This window comes from Pyrgilauda ruficollis, unplaced genomic scaffold (assembly GCF_017590135.1).
Source record: "Pyrgilauda ruficollis isolate IOZ18807 unplaced genomic scaffold, ASM1759013v1 scaffold37, whole genome shotgun sequence".
NCBI classification, from domain to species: domain Eukaryota; kingdom Metazoa; phylum Chordata; class Aves; order Passeriformes; family Passeridae; genus Pyrgilauda; species Pyrgilauda ruficollis.
The window spans coordinates 8,811,825-8,833,508 of NW_024525156.1; the positions used below are offsets into that span (position 1 = coordinate 8,811,825).

Consider the following 21,684-nt stretch of genomic DNA (forward strand, 5'->3'; position numbering starts at 1 on the left):
CCAGGTGTAGCCTGTCAAGTTACACAAACCAGTAAAACTTGTTACTATTTTAATGGAAAAAAGTTATCCCTCTTGCCCTCCAAGCTGCACTTCAAAGTTTGCTCTTCTACTGTTTAGACAGAAATTCCTTTATCAGGTCAGAGAAGACATTCAGGTTTTACAATTTTAGTCCATGTCACTGTGTAATTAAAACGTAATTTTCTGCTTTATTACCCAATATGGCAAAGCCAAAACAAAGATTTAAGGAACCATTGTTTCTCACCCCATGCCATCCTGCTTGTGCCTACCTTAATATCCTGAATAAGCTGCTGAGTTGGAGTATCAATGGGTGCCTTTGTGTCAATCACGTTCTGGATGGCACTTGACCAGCGGGTTGCCTCATTAAGCAATTTCGTATGGAGACGGTAGCAGTGTTTGCGTCCGTACACGGTCACATTCCAGTAACCTGGCACAACAGCAAAATTGCTCATCATACAAGCTGCAGCACAGCAGACACCTAGTGCTGCATCCCAGATAATGCTGGCAGTCTATCAGGAACTAAAAGCGTGCAAATTATTAAGTATCATAATACAGATACTGCGGTATTAAAGGAGATTTTCTCCTTTAAAGAAGCCTAGGAGTAGCCTCAGACTACAACAATGCATCATGCAGCTCCCTGTTTTACCCAGTAATCTTAGTAACACAACGCTGTTAATACTGTGGAATATTCTTAGGTCCTTGTAGCCTATGGGCCCTACTTCTCCAGTCCTGTCTGTAACAGGAAAATCTGAGACAGACTTGGTTTGTACACAAGAGTCTTTCAGAGTCTGTGGCACACATACAAACAGGCATAAAGCACAAACTACTTCCTCTGCCTATAATTTTACACCAATGAAGTGGAAACTATGACTGGAAGAGCATTTCAGTTCAAATTCTCTCTCTGCATCACTGTAAAGGCTTTTTATCAAACAGATTCAGTAGAAGGAAATGTGTTTCATCTTTCACTAGTGAAAGCCTCTTTGAAGTGTCAGTGACCCCAATGAGATGATACAGGACTGTCAACAGTCGCTTCTCATTTGCAAACAGACGCTTCCAAGCTGAAAACCAGTTCTGAAAGTGCACAGTGGAGCTGACTCAGGTGTAGGATGTAGGTTACCACAAACTGGACTCTTACTCTGCATCTCCTTATACCTGCTCCAATGCTGGCCCTCATAGTTCCTCAGCACATAAAATAATGTATGAGAAGAGTGCTGCCCATGTCTTTTCCCCAGGTCTTTGATGTGTAAGCATAAGTGTTCAGACTAACTCGGCTGCAGTGCCAGTCTGTGATAATTTGAATGTTGGTGAGAACAAATTTTACTCCTCTATATATTACCTTTGTTTTTCACCCAGTAATTCCCTGTAGAACACATCAGTGACATGGGAATGGGATTTGTTCATGGAACTGCACCCATAATAATGCATTTAAAATATTCTTATGCACTGTATCTTGCATTACTAGGTAGAAGGACAGAAAGCATACCTGAACAAGAGCAAACAATTACCTGTCTCTTTGAAGATTTTTTCATCAGGTGGGACCACTGAGCAGAGGCTGTTCAGGACCAGTGTACCCAATTTCAAGGCATTTTTCTCTGAACTCTTGTAGTAGTCCAAAGAATTGTGCGTCAAAACAAACCAACGCTTCTTTAGTTTTAACGAGGACATCTTTGGGTTGTTCTTTACTTCCTTGTGTAGCCACCCTGTTTAGGACACAATTTGAATCACACTTCTTTTTCTTGAACAGAGCTGGACAAAAGTAGGTTGATAAAAGTAAGTTGTATACGTTCAACAACAAAAACACTGTGTGAATTGATAAGCTCACATATGAAACAACATCGAGTTAAATTCTCAAACAATGAAATAATAAAGATAAAATTAATATGAAAACCTTTCCATTTTGATGTTTCACTGGAAGAATTATCTTGTCAACTTACAAAAACACCTTTGTCACCATTACAGTGTTTTCTTACATGGCACAGCAAGAATATAATTTCAGCTGCATTAATTTGTGAGTAAAGTCCACTGCACGAAGAGGAGGCTGCAACGCTAATCATGTTGGCATATTACCCACATTGTATTGTGGGGACAATCTCTTCAAAGCATAACAGATGTTATTTACTGCCTCACTCAGTTCTTACCCCTCACAATGAATTCTTGTCCTTCCACTCTAGTGTCCCCCTTTGACCTCTGGAGCAGGGTTATCCAGTGATGCATCTCTTCAGGAGTGTCAGCATTACAGTGAAGAACACGATTAGCAGTGATGATCACAAATGAATTGGGTCTATGAAAATAAATGAGAATTGAAACAGCTTTTATAATCAGCATACATACTGTTTACCTCACCCCCCATAACCATAAAAACTGTTCATCTTTTGCATTTTCTATCCATAAAAATACTGTCCACCTCTAATGCATTATTTAGTTATCAGCTAAAGAAAAATATTAAGCATTTGAAAAGACTCAGTTATGTTACATTCACATCCAAATGCAAGGGTTATGAATGGTGGGAAAGTTCACATTAAATTACAACTTGCCATATCTCAAAATCTGTGGTGAGAAAAACTTCCAGACTTTAATCAGCTTTGCACGTGAATCAGAACTGTTTCAGGGTCAGATCTATTTAGAGTGTCTGCTTCAGTAGCTACATTAGCTAAAACAAACTACAGTATACAAAGGTCTATAGTAAAGCAGCATGTGAACATCTATTCTTTTATTTTAATGCAGTGCAACCCAATTTACAGAGAATACAATCTATTTTTAATGAGTCTGGCTTTTACCCAGTCCTACACCAGGATTCACTGAAGCATGAAGAACTAGCCCAAGAGAAGTGTGCTGATGGCTCTCTGGATCAGAGAGGCAGGTTCTCGGCCTACAATGCTTGCTTTAACCCTTTACCATTAATTTTTTCATCTGGAGCAAACCCCCAAAATGTAACATAAAATCCTCCCACAAACTAAAAAATCCATGTGAAAAATGCTTACAAGAGAAATGCTTAACTTATTGCATTAACATAGTGCTGGAGAAATGCTAATTTAAAATTGTGAAAGCTCTGGACATTTGTGTTGTATGGTTTAGGAATGGGCTTGTAAATTCACTGTTACTTCTGGTATCAGTGTTTTGGCAGACCAAGGACAAAGCACTAACTTAAAACCAGCTGTTTTACACATGTACACAATGAGGAGAAACTGGAGTGAGCTCCTGCAGTTCAAATAACACTTCACATCCAGTAACCTTATAAGCCAGTCATAGTCTGAACCCAGACTACTTTTTATTTCCCTTAACACCATTAGTAGTTCAAGAACTAAGAATAACCTGACATTTTTGTTGTTTTTTTTATGCTGCACTGACTTATTTGTTATAAGACATTTTTGTTCTGGGGAAATAGTTTTCATCCCTGAAGAATACAACATTCATGAAGGAGAAGCTGAACAGAAAAAAACCATTAAAATTAAATTTTCTGCCTACTGCATTACTAAGGAACTCAAAATAGAGTTGTTTTTTTTTTTTTTCAGGAGTATTACTTGTATAAATGACAGAAATATGTAATCTTCCAGTTTTGGATCACTTTAGGAGCTGAAGACTTCAGGTATGAAGCAGTGTCATGGAAATTATTGAAGCCCCTCCCAAAATGCACCATCATTCCTACTCCATGTTTTAACATGTGGAGTTTAGTGCTATGAAAAGGGAGGCAATAATGAATCATTTTAATACATGGTTGGCCAGAATATAGAGACTAAAGCGTAAAGTATCTGATTTTGGCGAGAAGAAAAAGAAAGTCACCAGGCATGGTTCTGACTTACCTATCTGGATTGTCAGCAGCACAGACAGAATCAATTAGTCCTACGTCGAGTGTACCCTATAAACAAATATCCAACCAGAAAATAAGGAAGACATTCATTATTACAAAACTCACAGTACTCTTCTGACAGACAGGAGAAAGAAGCAACAGCTTTGATCAAGCAAAATGAACTGCAGGTTTGGGCATCAGTTTCTCTTAACCATTAAAACTGCTGAGGGGAAAATGAAGAGACTTGGTTGAGTAGATCCAGTAAAAGATTATTTGTAGTTAGGATGGAGTCAGCTCAAAACCTGCTCTTTTCTATGGTTCCAAACATGCTTGAATTTTTCACTGAAAACTGCCATCCCGATAGAATAGAAATGGCATCCTCTCAAACTTCTAAAGCCATTAAGCAGAAGTTTTTGTTTTCCTTTGCTTGATATTAGGTTCCAGATGTATTCCATCAATTACCAATGTATGTTGTACAGAATGAAAAATGAAGGATCAGAGAAATCTCGAATTTTTAACTCTTGGTTTTTTAATTTACCCATTAACACTATCTTGGCAAAATTTCAAAATCGAGCATACCCTGTGATGTGATAGGGAAGTGGACCAGAAAAACCACCCCCAAAACCAACAGTCATTTTACATCAAGGTGAATGATAGGAGAGGAATCAGAAGCCACACTCTCACCTTGTACAGCTACAGGACCAAGGATGTGGGAGCTCTAGCCAGTGTCACAGCTACCACCACATTTAAACAAAGTAGGTTGTGACTCTCAGAGGCTGTGGCCACCACAGTGGCCCTGTTTTCTAAAAATATGTGGTTTGAAAAGTTCTTCAGATTTAGACTTACCACAGCATTCTGTGGATTTGCCTGCTCATCATGCATCTCCCGGATCTCCTGCTCTGTGGACGCATGGACTTGACTCAGTACACTGAACCACTGGCTGGGGAGAGAAAGGCAGCAGTGTAAGTAAAATTTTGGCTCTGCACAAGCCTTCTGTCACCTTTGTTCTGCAGAGATGTAGCAGGTTCTGCAGGTTTTTGAAATTGCTTAAGATTCCTTTTGTCAACAGGCATAAAAGCAGCAAGGCTTTATGTCAGTTCAAGTAACACTGGGTGCAAGCAAGCCACTCCAGATCTCCCATCCAAGCTTGTGTCATACCCTTCTTCCTGACAAAAAGTACCTTGTACACTAAGTGGCATCTCTGAAAATCTGCTGTAAGCACACTGAAACATCTGAGTGCTTGGAGGGTCTTTGTAACACATTCCGCGTTTCATCTGGAATAAAATACATTGCTAGCTACACACAAAGCCTTTAATGGGAATCCCAACCTTCAGATTATAAATTGTGCTGCACTGATAGCGTGACTGGTAGTAATTTCTTACAGTGATACTTCTGCAAAGACCACCTAAGTCCATTGAGCTCTCTGTAGAAGCACAAATGAGAGGGAAAAAAAGAATAAAACCCCCAAGCAAATACCTCTACAGTTTTTGTTCTCTATGGAGCACTGAAAAATCCAGCTGCTGGAAGGATGAGCAAATTTGCACCACTCCAGTGGCACTGTACATATCCACAACAGGAAAAGTGGCAGAAAGGTTTCCAGTGCTTCAGCCCCTAGTCCAGAGCAGCAATTGCAGATGGATTTAATTCCAACCACACCTTCTGCTTCTGGTAAACCTCTATCCTTCTGGCACTTGTATATGATAAAGCTCAACTGCTCTAAGGAATCCCACTGAAATCTAAGGACAGAGCTTGGCCTGTTCAACAGGTTCCTGAATGCCATTCTTTGAGATATGAATTTGCCATTCTAATGAAAACCACCTGGGGCCAAGTTTTCAAAGGGATCAAAAGCCCAGCCTTTAAAACAGACTCCTCACTTTGCTGCAGAGGCTCCTCCATCACCACAGGGTTGAGGAAAAACTCAGCCTGCTGCAAAACTACTGGACTTAAACATGAAATTATCTTTTCTGCAATTGCTTTTAGTCACAGAATATTTCCTAGGACACTGAAGAGCTGTCTTGTTAACGCCAGCGTTCAGAAGCCAACTGTTCCCCCAAAATGTAGATTTCTGGAAACTGAACTGCTAAAATAGCTTAAGAAAAACTGTGTAGGCTGTCAAACAGTACTATCACTGCCATATCCTAAATTCTTTTTATCGGCTCGAGCTTTTATTAGAAACAGTGCAAGCAATGAAGAAAAACGAAGATTGAGAGTGCCAGACCATAAAGCAGATGAGAACATATTTAGTTCTGATTCTTTTTTTAAGACTCAGAGACACCCACAGAGAGGTTGTACTTGACACTTTGCTGGATGTAAGGCAATGCCACAAAAAAAGGAGAGAAGCTGTCATCTAGGGAGGAGGAACCACCAACTGAAGTAAGGCTGAAACTGAAGTAAAGAAACTGAAGAAAGCTAAGCCTCACCAACCAAAAGATTCCCACAAATTAAATTCATCGTTCCTTTCTGGGCTCAGGAATTGCAAATGTATTTAAAGTGGAACTTTTATTTCAATACAAAAAAAAAAAAAAAGACTTCATAGTACTGTAGGCATATCTAGTGATAATTTATGGATGAATTTTAAAGAACAATTCAGAGTTTTCCTGATTTCATTTAATCTTTGTGTAAACAATGAAAATTAAATGAATCATGGCACTTTGCAAAAAACAAAGGCAGACTTTATTTTTGCTTTTTTCCCCCTCTCACGACCTCCTTTGTTTTTCAGCTGAATCCCAGAACACAGAAATAGGGAAAAAGGCTAGGGATTTGAAAGGAACAAACCCTAGGCAATGACTGCCCACTGAAGAATTACTTCTTCAATAATAGTAACTCCTCTTCTGGGAGGAAGAAGATGTTTTTTCTCGCTTTTTCCCTTAATTTGAACAAAAAGCAACCTCAGATCCTGATGTAGCTCAGGTACAAAATATTTTTTCAATAGCAGATGTGGACCAAACACAGCCCAATGATTCATACTTCACTTTTCACAATGCTTTGTTAACAAGGCTTTGACTTAAGCCTGTCTGCAAATCCTTACACATCTTCCTCATTAAGTCTTCTGGGATGAGTGAGAAAAAAGAAACAGGAAATACATTGCTAAAAGGTAATTTAATCTGGATGGTTTGTTATTCTTACTATACACAACAAGGGTGTATAGTGTCTCCTCCTCCATCTTTAAGAAAGAAATGGAGATGCATGGCAACAGACAAGTCTGTGTGCTGATAATTGCTTATTGGTCCCTAAGGCACATACACAAGTCTGGCAGAAGAGACTTTAGCTAAGCCGTCATTTTAAAATGTGCTTACATCCCACAAGAATCTTAACAGTAACTGCTAGAAAGCTCCTAAGTTATTTCAAGGATAACTTGAAGGATACCTAAAAAAATGAGGATGGATTTTGAGTTGCTATATCTACATCTGTACTCAGGGTCCTGTGGTATAGGAAGGCATTCCAACTTTGCAAAGAACAGAATACGAAAGAACTTTTGAGGCTTCTGAGCAAAGTAGTTCAAGTGATGTTGACAAAGGCACGCTGTATTCTGGCCTTGGGGCAGCAAGGCAATGGGTAATAAGCCCTGATTACTAACTTGACTTTATTTAAATGCTTGATTTTTTTAGGCAAGCATATTATTATCTTGCATGAACTGTAGCATGGGGATTTTTTTTTAAAGATGCTCTACAACTGATCAGACAAGTCAGACTTGCTCCTCACCCACCTGCCTCCCCCATGGTTAGATATGGATCCTTTAGCAACAAAAGCAAGACCCTTTTTAAATATGCAGAAGGGGAAGCACTCTCTTAAACACTCCTGTTACATGAATATGCTTTTGCTTTAAAATACAGTGACGGCATTACAACTTCTGTCTGAAGAAAATTTAGGTTCTGCTTAAACAAACAGATCCCACCCTTAAGAACAAAATGCTTCATTTCAGGCAGATACAGGGTCTCAAATATTGATTTGATCAATGCAGCTAAACACAGCAGGGTCATCCACAAGGAAAGCATCAGTGGCTAACAACTGCCTCTCTACATACAAATTGTATTTCAGAAACTTGCTAGTAACACATGAGTAACAGTCAAATTCTAGGCAAATTTTCACTGGCAATCTGAGTCTTACCAGTAATTGTCTGCCACAAGGTTTTCTCCTCAGCAAGCCTTTCAAAAAGTGTGTTAAATGCAATGTGTTTAACACAGACTGAATATTTTATGACAGTAGTCAAACAAATTAGTGACAAGACAAAGTCAGAATGGCATAGAGGTTAAAAAGGAGAAGAAAGGGAGAAGAAGATAGGTCTGATGATTTTCATACCTTGCATCCTCAGGGGATTCAGCAATTAAGTGGTAGGTCCTATCACTCATTATTAGATCAATACCATTTTCTTTGCCTGTATTATCAACAATCTCTCTGAAAAAAAGGAAAACACCAATATTGAGCATTACACATTATCAACATTTTGAAAATTATGTTCTGCTGAGAAGCTCACAAACTATTGATACTTAAAATAACAGCAGTCTTCATCAGGTTCATTTGCAAGACTCACAGTGATTTATCAGTATTAGTCTGCCAAACTACAGCAGTGTTTTCTGCCCAAACAGTACAAATATTCAAACTACTATGAATGTCACTATACCAATGTGACCATTCTGTTACCATTTTACCAAGAACTAAAGAAAAAGCAAAGCATTATCAAACCCCAAGAGAGGCAAAGATAACTGAGTTAAGAAATGGATATATTTCTGAACTGACTGCATAACCAAGTGATTTTTGGAATGCTAAAAGGAAGCTGTTGAAGATTGAAAACTGAAAGCCAATAAAACCTGGATTAGTGATTCTGTGTGGCTGTGAGTCAGCATAAGGACAATTCCAAGCATGACTTCCAGAAAAATCTGAGCACTCATCTGCTGAAAAATTACGTATTTCTAATTTTTAGTTTGGACATCTAAGTGTTGATATAAAAACAACTTTGACGGTTTTAGCAATAATTAAAGTATTACATTAGATTTCCCTGTAGCTTAAGAAATAAACTTGATTTCCTTTTTGCTGTTTTGCTGTATTTGCCTGAAGCTTACTATTTCCTTAACTGGCTATATTTTCTTATCAGTTCATTTATTCTCATAAATCTCTGTCCTATAAACAATATATGCAAGCTCTGCATATCAGACTCATGAGGATGACTTATCTGCTATCCACAGCAGATATTACAAAAAGCTGTAATTTTTTACTGTTTGATTCCTTCCCTCTCAGTAACAGTGTCCAATAAAATACCTCTCTGTTCTGTGTTTTAAGGGAATCAGCCTGAGATTTTTAAAATTGAACAAGGTCCCTAATAGAGAGTGGTGAAATACGTGGGTTGCACTATAGGTTAGGAATGCACTCAGTAAATATTAACACTATCCAGAAAAGCTACTGTTTATTCCTTATGAAACACAGTTCTTTAAATACATGTACCCTTACTTTTAGCTAATTTATAAACAAATAGTCACTGATTGAACCTGCAGTTCAAACTAGGTTCAGTAACCTTTGTCTGATAATTTTAAAGGTACGTGCAGCAAGGAACGTCTATAGGGCACAGCCAGTGAAGCAACGAGGTAACAACCACAAAAAAGAATGATTGATTGAACATATTAGAAAAATATGCAAAATAAATGCTATGGTACATGAGACAGAAATAAAAATAAAAAAAAAAAATCAGGAGCAAGTCAGGATTCTCACTGAAGCTCTTTTCTGTCCTACTTGAAGTCAGGCTCAAGCCAGGACTGCCAAAGAAAAGATTAATCAAAGACTTAGATTTAGTTTAAACTCTCTGTTAAAGTAACAAACAAATTGGATAGCTGCAGATTACAAGGCACAGAGTGGAATTGAGTGTTACTAGACATTTCTGTTTCTCTCTACTTTGGATGAAAGCTTTAACTACACTTTATAGAGAAAAGAGACAACTAATCTTAGCACACTCTAATTTTTTAAATTAGGTAGATAATCCTAAATTGTTTAGAAAGAAAAATACCATCCAGTAGAAAACTTTATTTATTGCGTGCTTCAGGAAGCATAAAATTCTTAGGCTTAAGGAACTTCAGTTAACAAGGCATAAGTTATTAGGTTTAGTAATCTTGTTTTTTTTAATGAATATATGCATTTTAAAGACTTTTCTAGACTACCACAATTATTTAAAGCATGAAAAAAAATCTAAATACATACAGAAGATTCAGCTTTGACCCATGCGAACTTCAATATACTCGGGGCCTATTAATTCCACCCTCTTCATTCTGGGTTTGCCTGCAGCTACAGACTTGGCAACATGCCCCAAATTGCCTTGGGAATCATTACAGACTAAGTAGGGCCTCTAGTCTGGGAGAAAGCATAGATGGGTTCATTACAGCAGCATTTTTCTGAAGTATTTGGCACTGGCTTAGCTCTGGAGCACTTTCTAGACTTAAGAGAGAGCCAGCTAAGGACAGCACTTGCTTTCACTAACCTCACCACATACACTATCCTGCTTGCATTCACACAATTCGCAGGCAGGGCACTCAACGTCTTCCCAGACTGAGCCCCAAGTACTACTTAGAAGGAACCATGGCTAACATAAAACTATGTAAACCTACTTGGCAGTTCGGACATCCACGGCACCCTTTAGCTTTTCTTCACTGTCATTTTCAAAGTACATCAACCTGGACTGTCTGAGAACAAACCATCTTTTCTTCCAATTCCTTCTGGAAAGCGTAGATGATCCACCCCCCTTTTTGTGAAGCCAACCCTGCTTAAGTGCTTCCTGCTTAGAACGAAACCACAGGAAGGTCTCATCTTTCAGGACACACCAGCGTCGCTTCCATGTGTTGATTAAGCCACCTGGCAAGAGAGACAAATGTGGGTTTATGTGCACTTTAAAGTTTAAACAAACAGCTGTATCATAAACAGCGAGCAGCACCAAAACTGGAAGGTGCTGACCAACAACACTGCAGTTAAACTGAGTGTCTGCTGTAAGCCACAAAACCTCAGTTTTGCATATCCTTATGGCCACCAATATTGTTGTCAATCTAAACACCCTTAAATTATAAATTGTAGTAATGTAGTAATGAAACATGCATATAATTACATGTACATATACATATCTATAATAATAATTTACCTACAAGTCTTGCTGCACATGAGAATCAGATCTTTAAGACTGTTTTCAATGTATTTCAGTGATAATAAAAAAAAATCTAGTGTTAAGCTCTTTCCTCTCTCCAGGTTATTATGAGATAACAACATTTAACTCAAAACTACAAAACCTGACAAAGCTATGTTTAGAGCAGGAAATACACCAGTGTGAGCTCAGTCATACCAAAGTGTGGCCATACAGTAGGCAGTGCACCTTTTGCACTGGAGTTACAGCACAGTCATAAAAACCTTAATCAAACCATTCCTGTTTGATGACCAAATCCTGTCATCCCACAAAAACTGACTGCTAGCTATGTCAGAAAGTAAAAGCCCTGCTCCTGCCAACTGCATTATTTTTCATACAAACATTGTGGTGTGTACACTCATCACTGTTCCTATACCTAAGTAAGGTATACTACAGTGCTGAAATCATACAAGGATTCAGCTAGATTATAATTTGTTATCAAAAATCAGAAGATAAACCGAAGAATTTTAAGCAGAGAACTCCTGTGTATATTCTTTCACAGTCTCTCACACCCCTTTGCTACATGCAACCTTCTTCATGTCTTTCAGATGCAAAGTGAAATTTGACTAAGGTCAGTAAAACTGGTATGCAATGTAGAATGCTGTCTATGTTACAAGGTTTTGACAGCAGCAATAAGCTTTCCTGAAAATTTGATACAATTGGATTTGTGAGTTATTTTTCTCAATGTATACTTAATATTTCATTGTTTGTGAGACAGCAAAGATGTAAGATGAAACAGAGGCAGCCCAAAACATTGATCTTTTTTTGCAGAGGGGAAAAACATTGCTAGATATAAGCCACTGCAAGTAGCTTAGCTTGAGAACAGCTCAAATTAAATAAAGTCACTTTCCCATCACCCTTTGAAAAATGAGAAAATAGCTTAACTCTACAGGAATTGGGAGTGTAATACACAATAAATATTTCTGGTTGTTTTGTCTATTTAGCAAATACTGATTCATCCAGTACCTTTCATGTACAGAAAACTGTGAAAGTAGGGCAGGCTGACACAGCTATAGACTGAATCCCTCCGGTAGGAAAGTTCATCATCTGTATCAAACCTGGAGTCAAAATCTTCTTCACTGTCTTCAAACTACACAAGAAAGGAAAGAAAGGTCATAATCTCTCAGGAAAGAGTTTAGATCAAGCTGGTTTAGAAAACTCTAGCTAAAACATTTTATTATGTATTGGAAGGTTCCTCATTGGTTTCATCCAGCTAACAAAGGAAGGAGTAGGCACTGTAGTAAGTTTCAGCTTGAACTGTTTGATTACACAACAAATCTATGTAAAAGCTTTGTAGATGCTCAGGAAAGTTATCCCTTTGCAAGAGTATGATCAAGGTAAGCTATCTTCTGCTACTTGCCCCTATCACTGAAGTGCTGGGGGGAACAACTTAAAAATGCATTGAAAAGGAAACTTTGCACAAGCTGTGGTACTGGCTTTCCCTCACTCCAGAAAGTCAGAATTTCTGTTCTGTATCTGACACACATCCAGAGTCATGCAGCAGGAAGACATCCTCAACAGAGACACTGAAAGTGTTTCTTTCTCAGGCAAGAGCTGTCAACTTATCCCAACACTCACAATGGCTCTTGGACTGCTTATCATTGCCTCAAATGTAGCAGATATTATATCATTGAAGTTTTCCTTCTAAACAAGTCAGTGTTCCTGAAATACCTTTTCCCTTTCCCAATCAGGCAGTCTCACAGAAACACTGGGTGAGTGATAGAGGAAATCAGATTCTTTGAAAAATATTTGTAGAAGGAAATCCCACAGTATATTCAGTATACAGCACTGAAAAATTTCTCTGCAGAATGTGTGTCTGACTCAGTAATTTAAACATTTTCTATTGTGTGAACTTTACTCTCTAAATAATCTCAAAATATACCTGGCACATCAGGGACTTCTCCAACCATCTTATTCTTCAATACTCTTGCAACTTGCACACATAACTAAATTCAGTTTTTCTGAAATTAATTCCCCAACATGCTACCTGGTACCCCAGCTCCAAACACATGCACAGAGAAGAACTTCGCTGTGCACTGAGCTCCTCACCAAGTAACACACAGTGCTGCATTAAAGCAGTTAAAACCATATCTGTGCAAAAGCCCAGGACTGCAAACAGCATCGGAGCAGCCTCTGACTCTAATGCACTCACCCCAGTGGCATCTAGATGGCAACAGACTCCTATTTCCATAGGTGCTCTGAGCAAATCAAGCTACACAATGTTTTCTAGGAACAGCTACAGTGAATCTACAGCTGCACAGCAGGGGGAAAAAAAAAACCAGAAAGCACCTATCAATTATTAGATAATATAAACATTGCTACTTACCGAAGACTGAGCTCCCTCAGAGCTGAACCGGTATGCTCCAGAGCTGTTGTACGTCCCCACGGAACACCGGTAGTCGGGTGACCATTGGCTACTGTGCGAGTTAGAGAAGGTCACACTGCTGCCAGAAGTGATAGCACCATCTTCGTAATCGTCCTGGTCATAATCATAGTCTCCGTCGGGAGAAATAAGTTCCACAGAATTAGGGGGTCTGCAGGATACGTTTTCTGGCATGCAGTACGTGGATTCGCCGCTGGAAGAGTTGTGGAGACTCACTGTGTCGTGGGCAGGAGGTATGACCATGGCGTCGCTGGCAGCAGGAATTGTTGGCACCACGGTATCATTCATGTAAGGATCCTCTTCTGAGGAATCATCGCTTGTTCTGATGCCACTGGTCCTTTGATCAGAATGGCCATGCTCACTCGGGTTGGGCGAATCCTTAAATGCATCATCATCGGCTTCAAAGCCCTCATCTACCTCCTCCTCAGGATATGGCTGGCTGAAGTTAAAATTGGGCTTTTCACTGCAGGCATTTCCAGTCTGTTCAGCCAGCTCAGCAGGATACCCACTGCCCACAGAGAGAGACCTCTCAATGTTTCGGACACATTCGTCAATCTCATCAAAGTTCAGAGATTCCAGGAACTCCTGGGCTGCCCGACATGCTTCGTCCTCAAGCCGCCGGAGCTCCTCATCTCGACGCTGCTGCAGCCTCTGTAATGAAGCCTCAGTCAAGGACAGCTCCTGCTGCTTCTTCACACGCTGCAGGTCTTCAATTTCTTTTTCCAGACGTAGGATTTCTTCCACCTGCCTGCTTTCTTTCTGCTTCTCCACCTCCTGTTTCAGTTCTGCCTCCTTCTGAGCTTTCTGAATGGCAGCCAATTCCTGTTCCTGCTTCTTTCTCTCTTCTTCAGCCTGCATAAAAGTAAAATGAAAAAAGAAATAAAATCAAGTCAGGTCCCTAAATGCAAGCTTGTTTTTTAAAATTTATTTCTAAAGCTCTACACTCCACCATGCTCATTCATTTAAAAGGAGCCCTATCTTAATATCAGCAAGAAATGAAAAGGAAAGAAAAAGAAACAAACTAAAACATGAATACATTAACTCAGAGATAGCTGAGGAAAAAAAGTTCTAGTATATGCAGAAAATTCAATCTTTGCTGGAAATTAAATGAAACATCAGGTGAAGGAAATCTCCATGCAAACTATATTGAGTTTCCTTTGGCTTTATCTGCCAGCTCCTGTAATTAGTTTAGTTTTAATGCTACAGGTACCTTTTATTTTTTTAATTGCTGGGTTGAGATACTCAAATAAACAGGGTGGCTGAAAGCATTAAGAGTGTAATTTACCTGCTGGGCAAGACGCTCTGCTTCTTGCCTTTGTCTTTCCCTAAAAGTGAGTGAAGAAAAAAAGTCAGTCAATCAAGCTCAACATAAGCTCATGGCATTCCTTTGCTATGGCAATAGCTCAGCTTACAGAGATCATCTGCCACCTGGAAAAGATAGCCAAAAATAAGATCACAACGATTATGTTTGTGACTGTGAAACCACCATGACAGCTATATAGGTCTTTTAGCAAAAGCAGCAAAAGTTTCCAACATCATTTGTTCAAGAATAGCCTGAAATAAAGGCTTTCAGACTAACACCTAGTACAGCACAGGCAGGAGAGTGATGTAAGCCAGAGACTGCACCTTTCTTCCTCCTCTCTTCTTCTTTCCTCCTCTTGTCTCCGCTTCTCCTCCAGTCGCTCCCTGTAAAGACGCCGAGCAAGCTGGCCTCGCCGCTGCTTCTGAAGGACTGTGGCTGCTTTCTTCAGGCACAGGAACTTCTTCCTACCGCTGAATGCTCTGTAGTTCTTCTGTATCACAACCACATAGTAGAGAACCTTTCTGTACCACTTTCTGCGGGGGAGAAAAAAAAGAAGCAAATTTGTAATGAAACAGTTGTGAGGGATTTTGCCACGGTGACCTGCAATAGTGAGCCCATGACAGTTCTAGCTCTGTGATAGCTCCCCCACTGTTCACATTCTTCTCCCTTTGAGAAGCAAGATTCTCTCAGCTCTTGACAGGGCTGTGTGTGTCTTCATTAAGGAAATGCACATGTCTTACATGTTCTTATGCCCCTGCCAAGGAGCTGCTGAAAGGACAGTTCTCTGTGTGTGCACACATGCAGAGAAAGAATATATACAGCCATCCCACATCTCTGAAAAGAAAGACCATGCATAGCAGGATAGCTGGCATTAAAAAGGGATATTGTTTTTAAGTAACATACTGGTCAGAATATAAGAAGAGGACTAATAAGAACATGAAAAGAAATGACCTCATTATGCAAACAAGCTTCCTTAAATTGTCCTCAACTGACTTATAGAAAAAGCAGAGAAATAAACAGACGGGATGAACAACTCCACCTAACACATAATGCATGAAGCCAGGTAATCAAGTCAAACATTAATCAGTAACATAATGTCTTGGTTCTCCAAGAACCAAATGGATTAGTTTTATTTTCCTTCTCTTTTCTTACCATGAAGAAGCAAAGATAAATCAGGATCTCAGCTGGTGACTTGGGGCAGCCCTACTAGGTGTCATCCAACTAGAGTTCCTACCATGGCTCTAATGCCATGATACAATCAGATGGATACTGGCTGACCTCCAAATTTCTGTATTGTCCTATTCACTATATTAAAACAATTCAAACTTTGCATTATTCATGGGCATTTTCAGCTGCTATTTTCAAAAGCCACTTACAGAACTTGAATGCCTGGCCCCTAGGAAAAGTTGAGAATTGTGTCAGAAGGATTTAACTTCTTGACAACTCATCCATTTATTTGAAATCCTCGCTATTAATATTCTCATGCCGTCACTTACCGGGCTGCATAACCTAAGATGTGTGCTCGGATGATCATGGCTGCCTTGGTGACTTCCGCTTCTCGCTGCTTCTCCAACTTGTGTTCTAGGGACTCCCGGAGGAACACCTACATAAGAAAACTTCTGACTTAACAAATTTTGGTGAGCACCATAGTTAAGGGAGAGCCAAAACAATCTAAGCAGCAAGCCTCAGCTTTGAATTCAGAGAAAAATATACTATTTCCTCAGCAGAAAAAAGAAAACCAAAATGTAGTCCTCTTAAAAGAAAACACCTGCAGATGGTCCTCTAACCTTGGATTTCAATGGGAAGGGTCAGATTACTCTATTGTAACTTTTAATTAGGAGCAGGGTTTTTCCAAATGTAACGTAATTACTGGATTCTTTAGCAGCCTTTCCCACCAGAGTAACACAAGCCAAAGAAGCTGCAGGGCTTAGCATGAACTTTCTAATCAGAGGGGCAGAAATACCACCCTGATAATTTACTTTTTTCACAGGCATATCAGGCTCCACAACCCCTTACAAGGCTTGCTGTTTCCTAAGACCCTGCCATAGGACTGCAGAAGTAGGCAGAAATGAGAAAGCCTTCATGCTCACATGGACTTGACTGTGTTTTCCTGACTTTACATGGAGAGAGGAGCTGACAGACATCCCACCAGAGCTGGTCACCCTCTCACAGACAGAATGCTTCCCAGGCTCTCTTCCAACAACTAACCTGGATCATTCACCTGCACTTCCTAGTGCCTCTCAGAGGCAGCTTTAGCACATGCATTGACATAAACTGAGCTAACATAGCCAGTTTTACCTTAAATGAGTAAAACTGCTTCTCTAGTCAAGCAGGGGCATGGAGGAGGCAGCTTCCCTCTTCCACCTGCCTTGACATCTGCTCTTTGCCACACACTCACATAGTGGTGAGCTATCTGCTGTCAGCGCTTTTTCCAGCTCTTCTCAACTCTTCTTTTTTAAAGGCCAAGTATGCTGGTGTCAGCTATGGGTGACAACAGCCTGGCATGCTGCTGCCTCGCACATGGGCAGCTGGAAATAGCCAGTTCAGTGACACTTTGATAATGTGGGATGAGAGCCAGGCTGCACACCACAGCGTGGGGATGAGGAAAGCTCATGGACAGGGTGGGCTCTGCTAAGGGAGGAGGGCTGCAAAGACATCTAAAAGCAGTAACGCATCTTTGAAGTGCTGGGTGTTTTCTCTTGATGTGAAAAAAACCCCAAAACCCAACAAAATAATCTCACATTCCCTGCCCCCCCACCAAAAAAAAAAACAAAAAAAACCCAAAAACCAGAAACCAAACCCAGTGGGGTGGGTTGGGTTTGGTTTTGACTTTTGGGGGTGTTCACATGCAAAAGAAGCTGGTTTTTCCTCTGTGTTTACATGGGAAAAAAGCCCATCATCAAAGCCACAGCAGCACTCTCGAGGAGAGGAACAGTTGTGAGTTTTGAACAAAGCTAGAAAGGGACTTTCTAGTACAAGTTACCCGAGAAACAGGAACAGAAACAGCCTCACAGAAAGTCTCAAAGTCCCAATGTCAGAGCTGCACTGGGCAGCTCTTTCTAGATGAAGTTTTCCGTCATGCAAAAAGCCTTTTCTTTCACTCAGTGGGCAATCTTTCTTTGCTTTACCCACAGGCTTTCAAAAACACAACTAAATTCTTCAGAAAAGCATTTAGCTACTTCTGGAACAATAAATGGATGGTAAGCAGATGTTAAGCTGAGACTAATGCCTTTTCCTGACCAGGTGCATTGCAGCTTGAGATATAAAAGACAAGGAAAAAAATCACACTGAAGCCAAATGATTGCAATGTCATTATTATCCCTCTAAATTAATACAGGGGCAGGACAGTGCCTCAACCCATGTTCAGCCTGAAAGCAGTGTTCTCTTGAGCTCTTCTCCTGTTTATGCAGTCTCACAAGCGCACAGGCAGCTCCTGGGGGAGGATGAGCCCCGGCCACAGTAAGGGAAGTTACAACAGAGCTCTGGCTCCTGCTGAGGTCCTGATGAGCAGCTGATTAAAAACTACTTCTGATAACATGTGTCCCTAAGATGCCAGAGCACTCTGCAGGGTCCATGCATGAATACTGTTAATATTCTACATCTGAAATAGAATGGGATGCACAGCCCAGCTCTGCAGCCCAATGCTACCACTGTGCTATTTGTGAGCCACTGGCTACAAAAATGGGATGGAAGATGACATCAATTGCCATCAGACTATTATAGATAAGAAATGTAAGATATAAGATGATTGAAACAACTTTCCCAATGCAAGTCTAAGAGTCCTTAAGCATAGAGGAAGAGAAGAAACCCTTCCAAACCACCCAGTTGTGGGGAGAAGAAGAACATTTCCTACAGAAATCAGATTTTACAAAATGTATTTGCTACCTTACAGCACTAAAAAGCATTTTAAAAAAGTTTTTAATATTTAGAAGATCTCAAATCCTAAAATGGGGAATGTTCTCCCAAGTCTGCAATGCTTTCATATCATTTGCTGAAATCTAAGAGCACAAATCACAAGCTGTTGTCTACAATCAAATTTGCAAAATGAACACATAAAAAGACCTGGATTGTTTTATTTCTCAAGTTAAAATTCTATTCTTTAATTTATTCTAAAATTGATTTTTTTTTCTTTTAGGGAAAAAATGTGGGTGAAGGTCAGGTTCTGTGGTAGAACACATATCAAGGTCTAATGTACCTCTGGAAAAGACTCTCAGACTAAGATGGCAAACACACTTGGAGCTCAATTCTGCCATGTGTGCACTGGCTAAAATCCTTCCCCCTGATTTCTGCCACTGAAGAGGTATTGGTTAGGTCAGTTTACTAGTATGAGTGGAGCTCCCTGCAGAACAAAAGTGTTTCCCCACATGTTCCATACTTCTGAAAAATGAAAAAATCCAAATACCACATTTTAAGTTCTGATCATCACCAGTGTACCACTTGTAAGCAGTGACAGAAAATTCAGGTGGACTCTTTCTCTGTGACTGAAATCACCAGTCAGTTTCTAAGTGCCTAAGACAGCAAATTCCTCAGCACAACCATTAATTGCTGCTTTAAGAGTTTCAAGAGCACCAAAAGGCATGCGCAGCTTCTTTAAAGGCCAGAAATAATTACCCTTAGAACTACATCTCTGCAGCTGTGCAGTCTAAATCCTGTTCCCTCAGCTTTGTATATGCACCAGCACCACAATATGCACAGTCAGGTTATTTTACCTTATTTTTTCCAAGCTGCCATTCAGTGCTTGTGTTGTCATACAGACGAAGCAAGACGGCACATTTCTCATTTAAATCTTCAGGGAGGGTTAAGTTTCTCATGAGGACTTTATACCTGGCAACCAAAAAGTATTCATTGCTTCATTTAAGAGATTAAGTTCTATTTTTGCCATATGATTCTTTTTACTTTTATTCCTCAACATGGGAATATTGACATACACTTCAAGTCCACAAATCAGTGTGTTTACCTTTTATAAAAGTCTTGAAAGGGCCTCCGGACTGGGAAACCAGCCCTCCGAATCCTGACCGTCTCCAACATCCCAGAATAGCGCAGCTGGTTAAGCACCACTGTCTGATCAAACTGGTCTGGCATCTGAAATGAGAAGGTTCAAAACAACAATTTTAATAGCAATGGTTAGCGATGTCAGGGGAAATAAAGAAGGGCAAATTGTATGAATCTGAAATGCACAAAGCCTAATAACTGGCTACACAATGTCTTAAAGGATATTAGCAGTCCTGAGCATATAAAAATATCTACAGAATGGAAATCATGGGGTAATTACAGAATATCATTTCCATAGACAGGACATTTACAGCCATTTAATCTCGTCAACTGTCTCTTTCCATTTCATGTGTATTTGTAGGCTATTGCTGTGCAGGTGGAAACAACAGCAAGAAGAGCAGGCAGTTAACAGGTCAACAGCTATAAGCTTGATTATTTTGCTTCTTTAGCAATTGAATTTAAAGTCCCTGTAGAGGATTCCAAATGTTGAAGATACTCGAATACAAGCCATATGGATGTAATAAAAATGAAACTAGAAGGACAGAAAATATTAAATTCTTAGTGTATTGACAATTATCTGCCATGGAACGGGAGCAAAGTTTGCCAGTGATACCTCAAATCTTAAATAAGCTGTATTTAAAAGAGTTTCTATTTATTGCTATTCTGAACAGTAGAAATATTCTCTTGTGTAAACAGATCCTCCCTGCTCATCTCAAGTAAGTTCCCCTTAGCTTGCCTGTAGCTCTTTCAGCATTGTTTTCCATTCAGAAAACAGATAACTCCCCAGCCACTCAGTTATGCAATCCTGTGAATACAGATCAGTATGGTTCTGCCATTGGGAGCCTCAGGAATGCTCTCAGCCCATCTGAGAACCCCCAAGTCACCTGGGTATTTTCACCATGGTTTGAGGTAACCCAGACAGAGCCATGCAAAGCTGCTCAAGACAGCACTAATTGCTGCCTGGCAAAACACAGGCAACCCCCATACGGAAATGCCACCACATGTAAACACACCATTTAATTCATCAGCATGAGTTATCATCATCCACTTTAACCCATCAGCTGACCCTCCTCTGCAGCCATTTGCAGAGCTGGAGCACAGTGTTCAGTATTTTGCACGTTCAGGAGGTGGGATTTCACAGATACAGCCAACAGTTCACATAAAGATCTGAAGTTCTTCAGCCAACAAAAGTGACAGCAAGATCAAGCCCTGGGAAACTGTCAATCAGAGGATCGTCTTGGTATTTATTAACTGGCTTTAATCAAGCCTCTTGTTCAACTTAGCAAACGAATTACTCCCCCAAATTTTTACTTGATAAATAAATTCAACTTAACAAATAAATTACACCCCAAATTTTAACTTCTTATAAAAGGTAACTTCAGGAAAGCACAGACTCAAAAGCTCATTTTCACTATCCAGTATAACCTTTTCCATCAGTGCCTTTATTCATGAAACAAAACACTGTGTGCTAGTGGTGACACCAGAGGGAGAAAACTTCTCTGTGAAAGATGCAAACAAACCCATCTCCCTCAACAACATGCTTCAGTGGATTTTTCCATGGCGAGTAAAATCTCCATATTTCAGTGAACACGCAGCATGAATGCTTTCAGTGAGGGCATCCATACTGCCATGGCTGGTATTGCCAACAAGGTTTCCTGGATGTGCCCCCTGTATGGCATCCAAGTGTCAGGGAACCAGCCTGGCAAAGCTGCCCTTTGCATGTCCATGCCTCCTCTTTGGGGGCAGGTGGCTGATGATGCCTGATGGGAAAGGCAGGGAATGGACACAGATGTACACAGAGAAATCACAAGCAAAAGCTTTCACTTTTCACCTTGTGTAACTCAAGGCTGATGCTTGCCACAAGCAGACACAGCTCTTTTTTTTTTTTTTTTTTTTTTTTTTTGTTTTTAACACTAAAACTACCTTTAGTCCTTTTACCCCACCCAAACTTGCTGGCTGAAAAGGTGAAGTTTTTCTCAAGACTTGCAAACACAACAGTATTTTCTGTGTGCTGAGGTGGGGAGGAAGATGCATGGATGGGTGTGGGG

General features: G+C 40.0%; 1 protein-coding gene across 1 annotated transcript in view; it reads right to left on the bottom strand.

The window, feature by feature from the left end:
- Positions 1-21,684, bottom strand: part of MYO10 (myosin X) — a 72,148-nt gene that overhangs the window by 10,165 nt on the left and 40,299 nt on the right. The window contains exons 15-28 of the mRNA XM_041475881.1: positions 19,602-19,726; positions 19,354-19,468; positions 16,141-16,247; positions 14,968-15,177; positions 14,627-14,666; positions 13,285-14,193; positions 11,925-12,048; positions 10,396-10,639; positions 8,105-8,200; positions 4,652-4,745; positions 3,819-3,874; positions 2,157-2,299; positions 1,524-1,718; positions 288-445 (exon numbers count right to left, since the gene is read on the bottom strand). Coding sequence (XP_041331815.1) covers positions 288-445; positions 1,524-1,718; positions 2,157-2,299; positions 3,819-3,874; positions 4,652-4,745; positions 8,105-8,200; positions 10,396-10,639; positions 11,925-12,048; positions 13,285-14,193; positions 14,627-14,666; positions 14,968-15,177; positions 16,141-16,247; positions 19,354-19,468; positions 19,602-19,726 — 2,616 coding nt within the window. The remainder of the gene's footprint in view (positions 1-287; positions 446-1,523; positions 1,719-2,156; positions 2,300-3,818; positions 3,875-4,651; positions 4,746-8,104; positions 8,201-10,395; positions 10,640-11,924; positions 12,049-13,284; positions 14,194-14,626; positions 14,667-14,967; positions 15,178-16,140; positions 16,248-19,353; positions 19,469-19,601; positions 19,727-21,684) is intronic.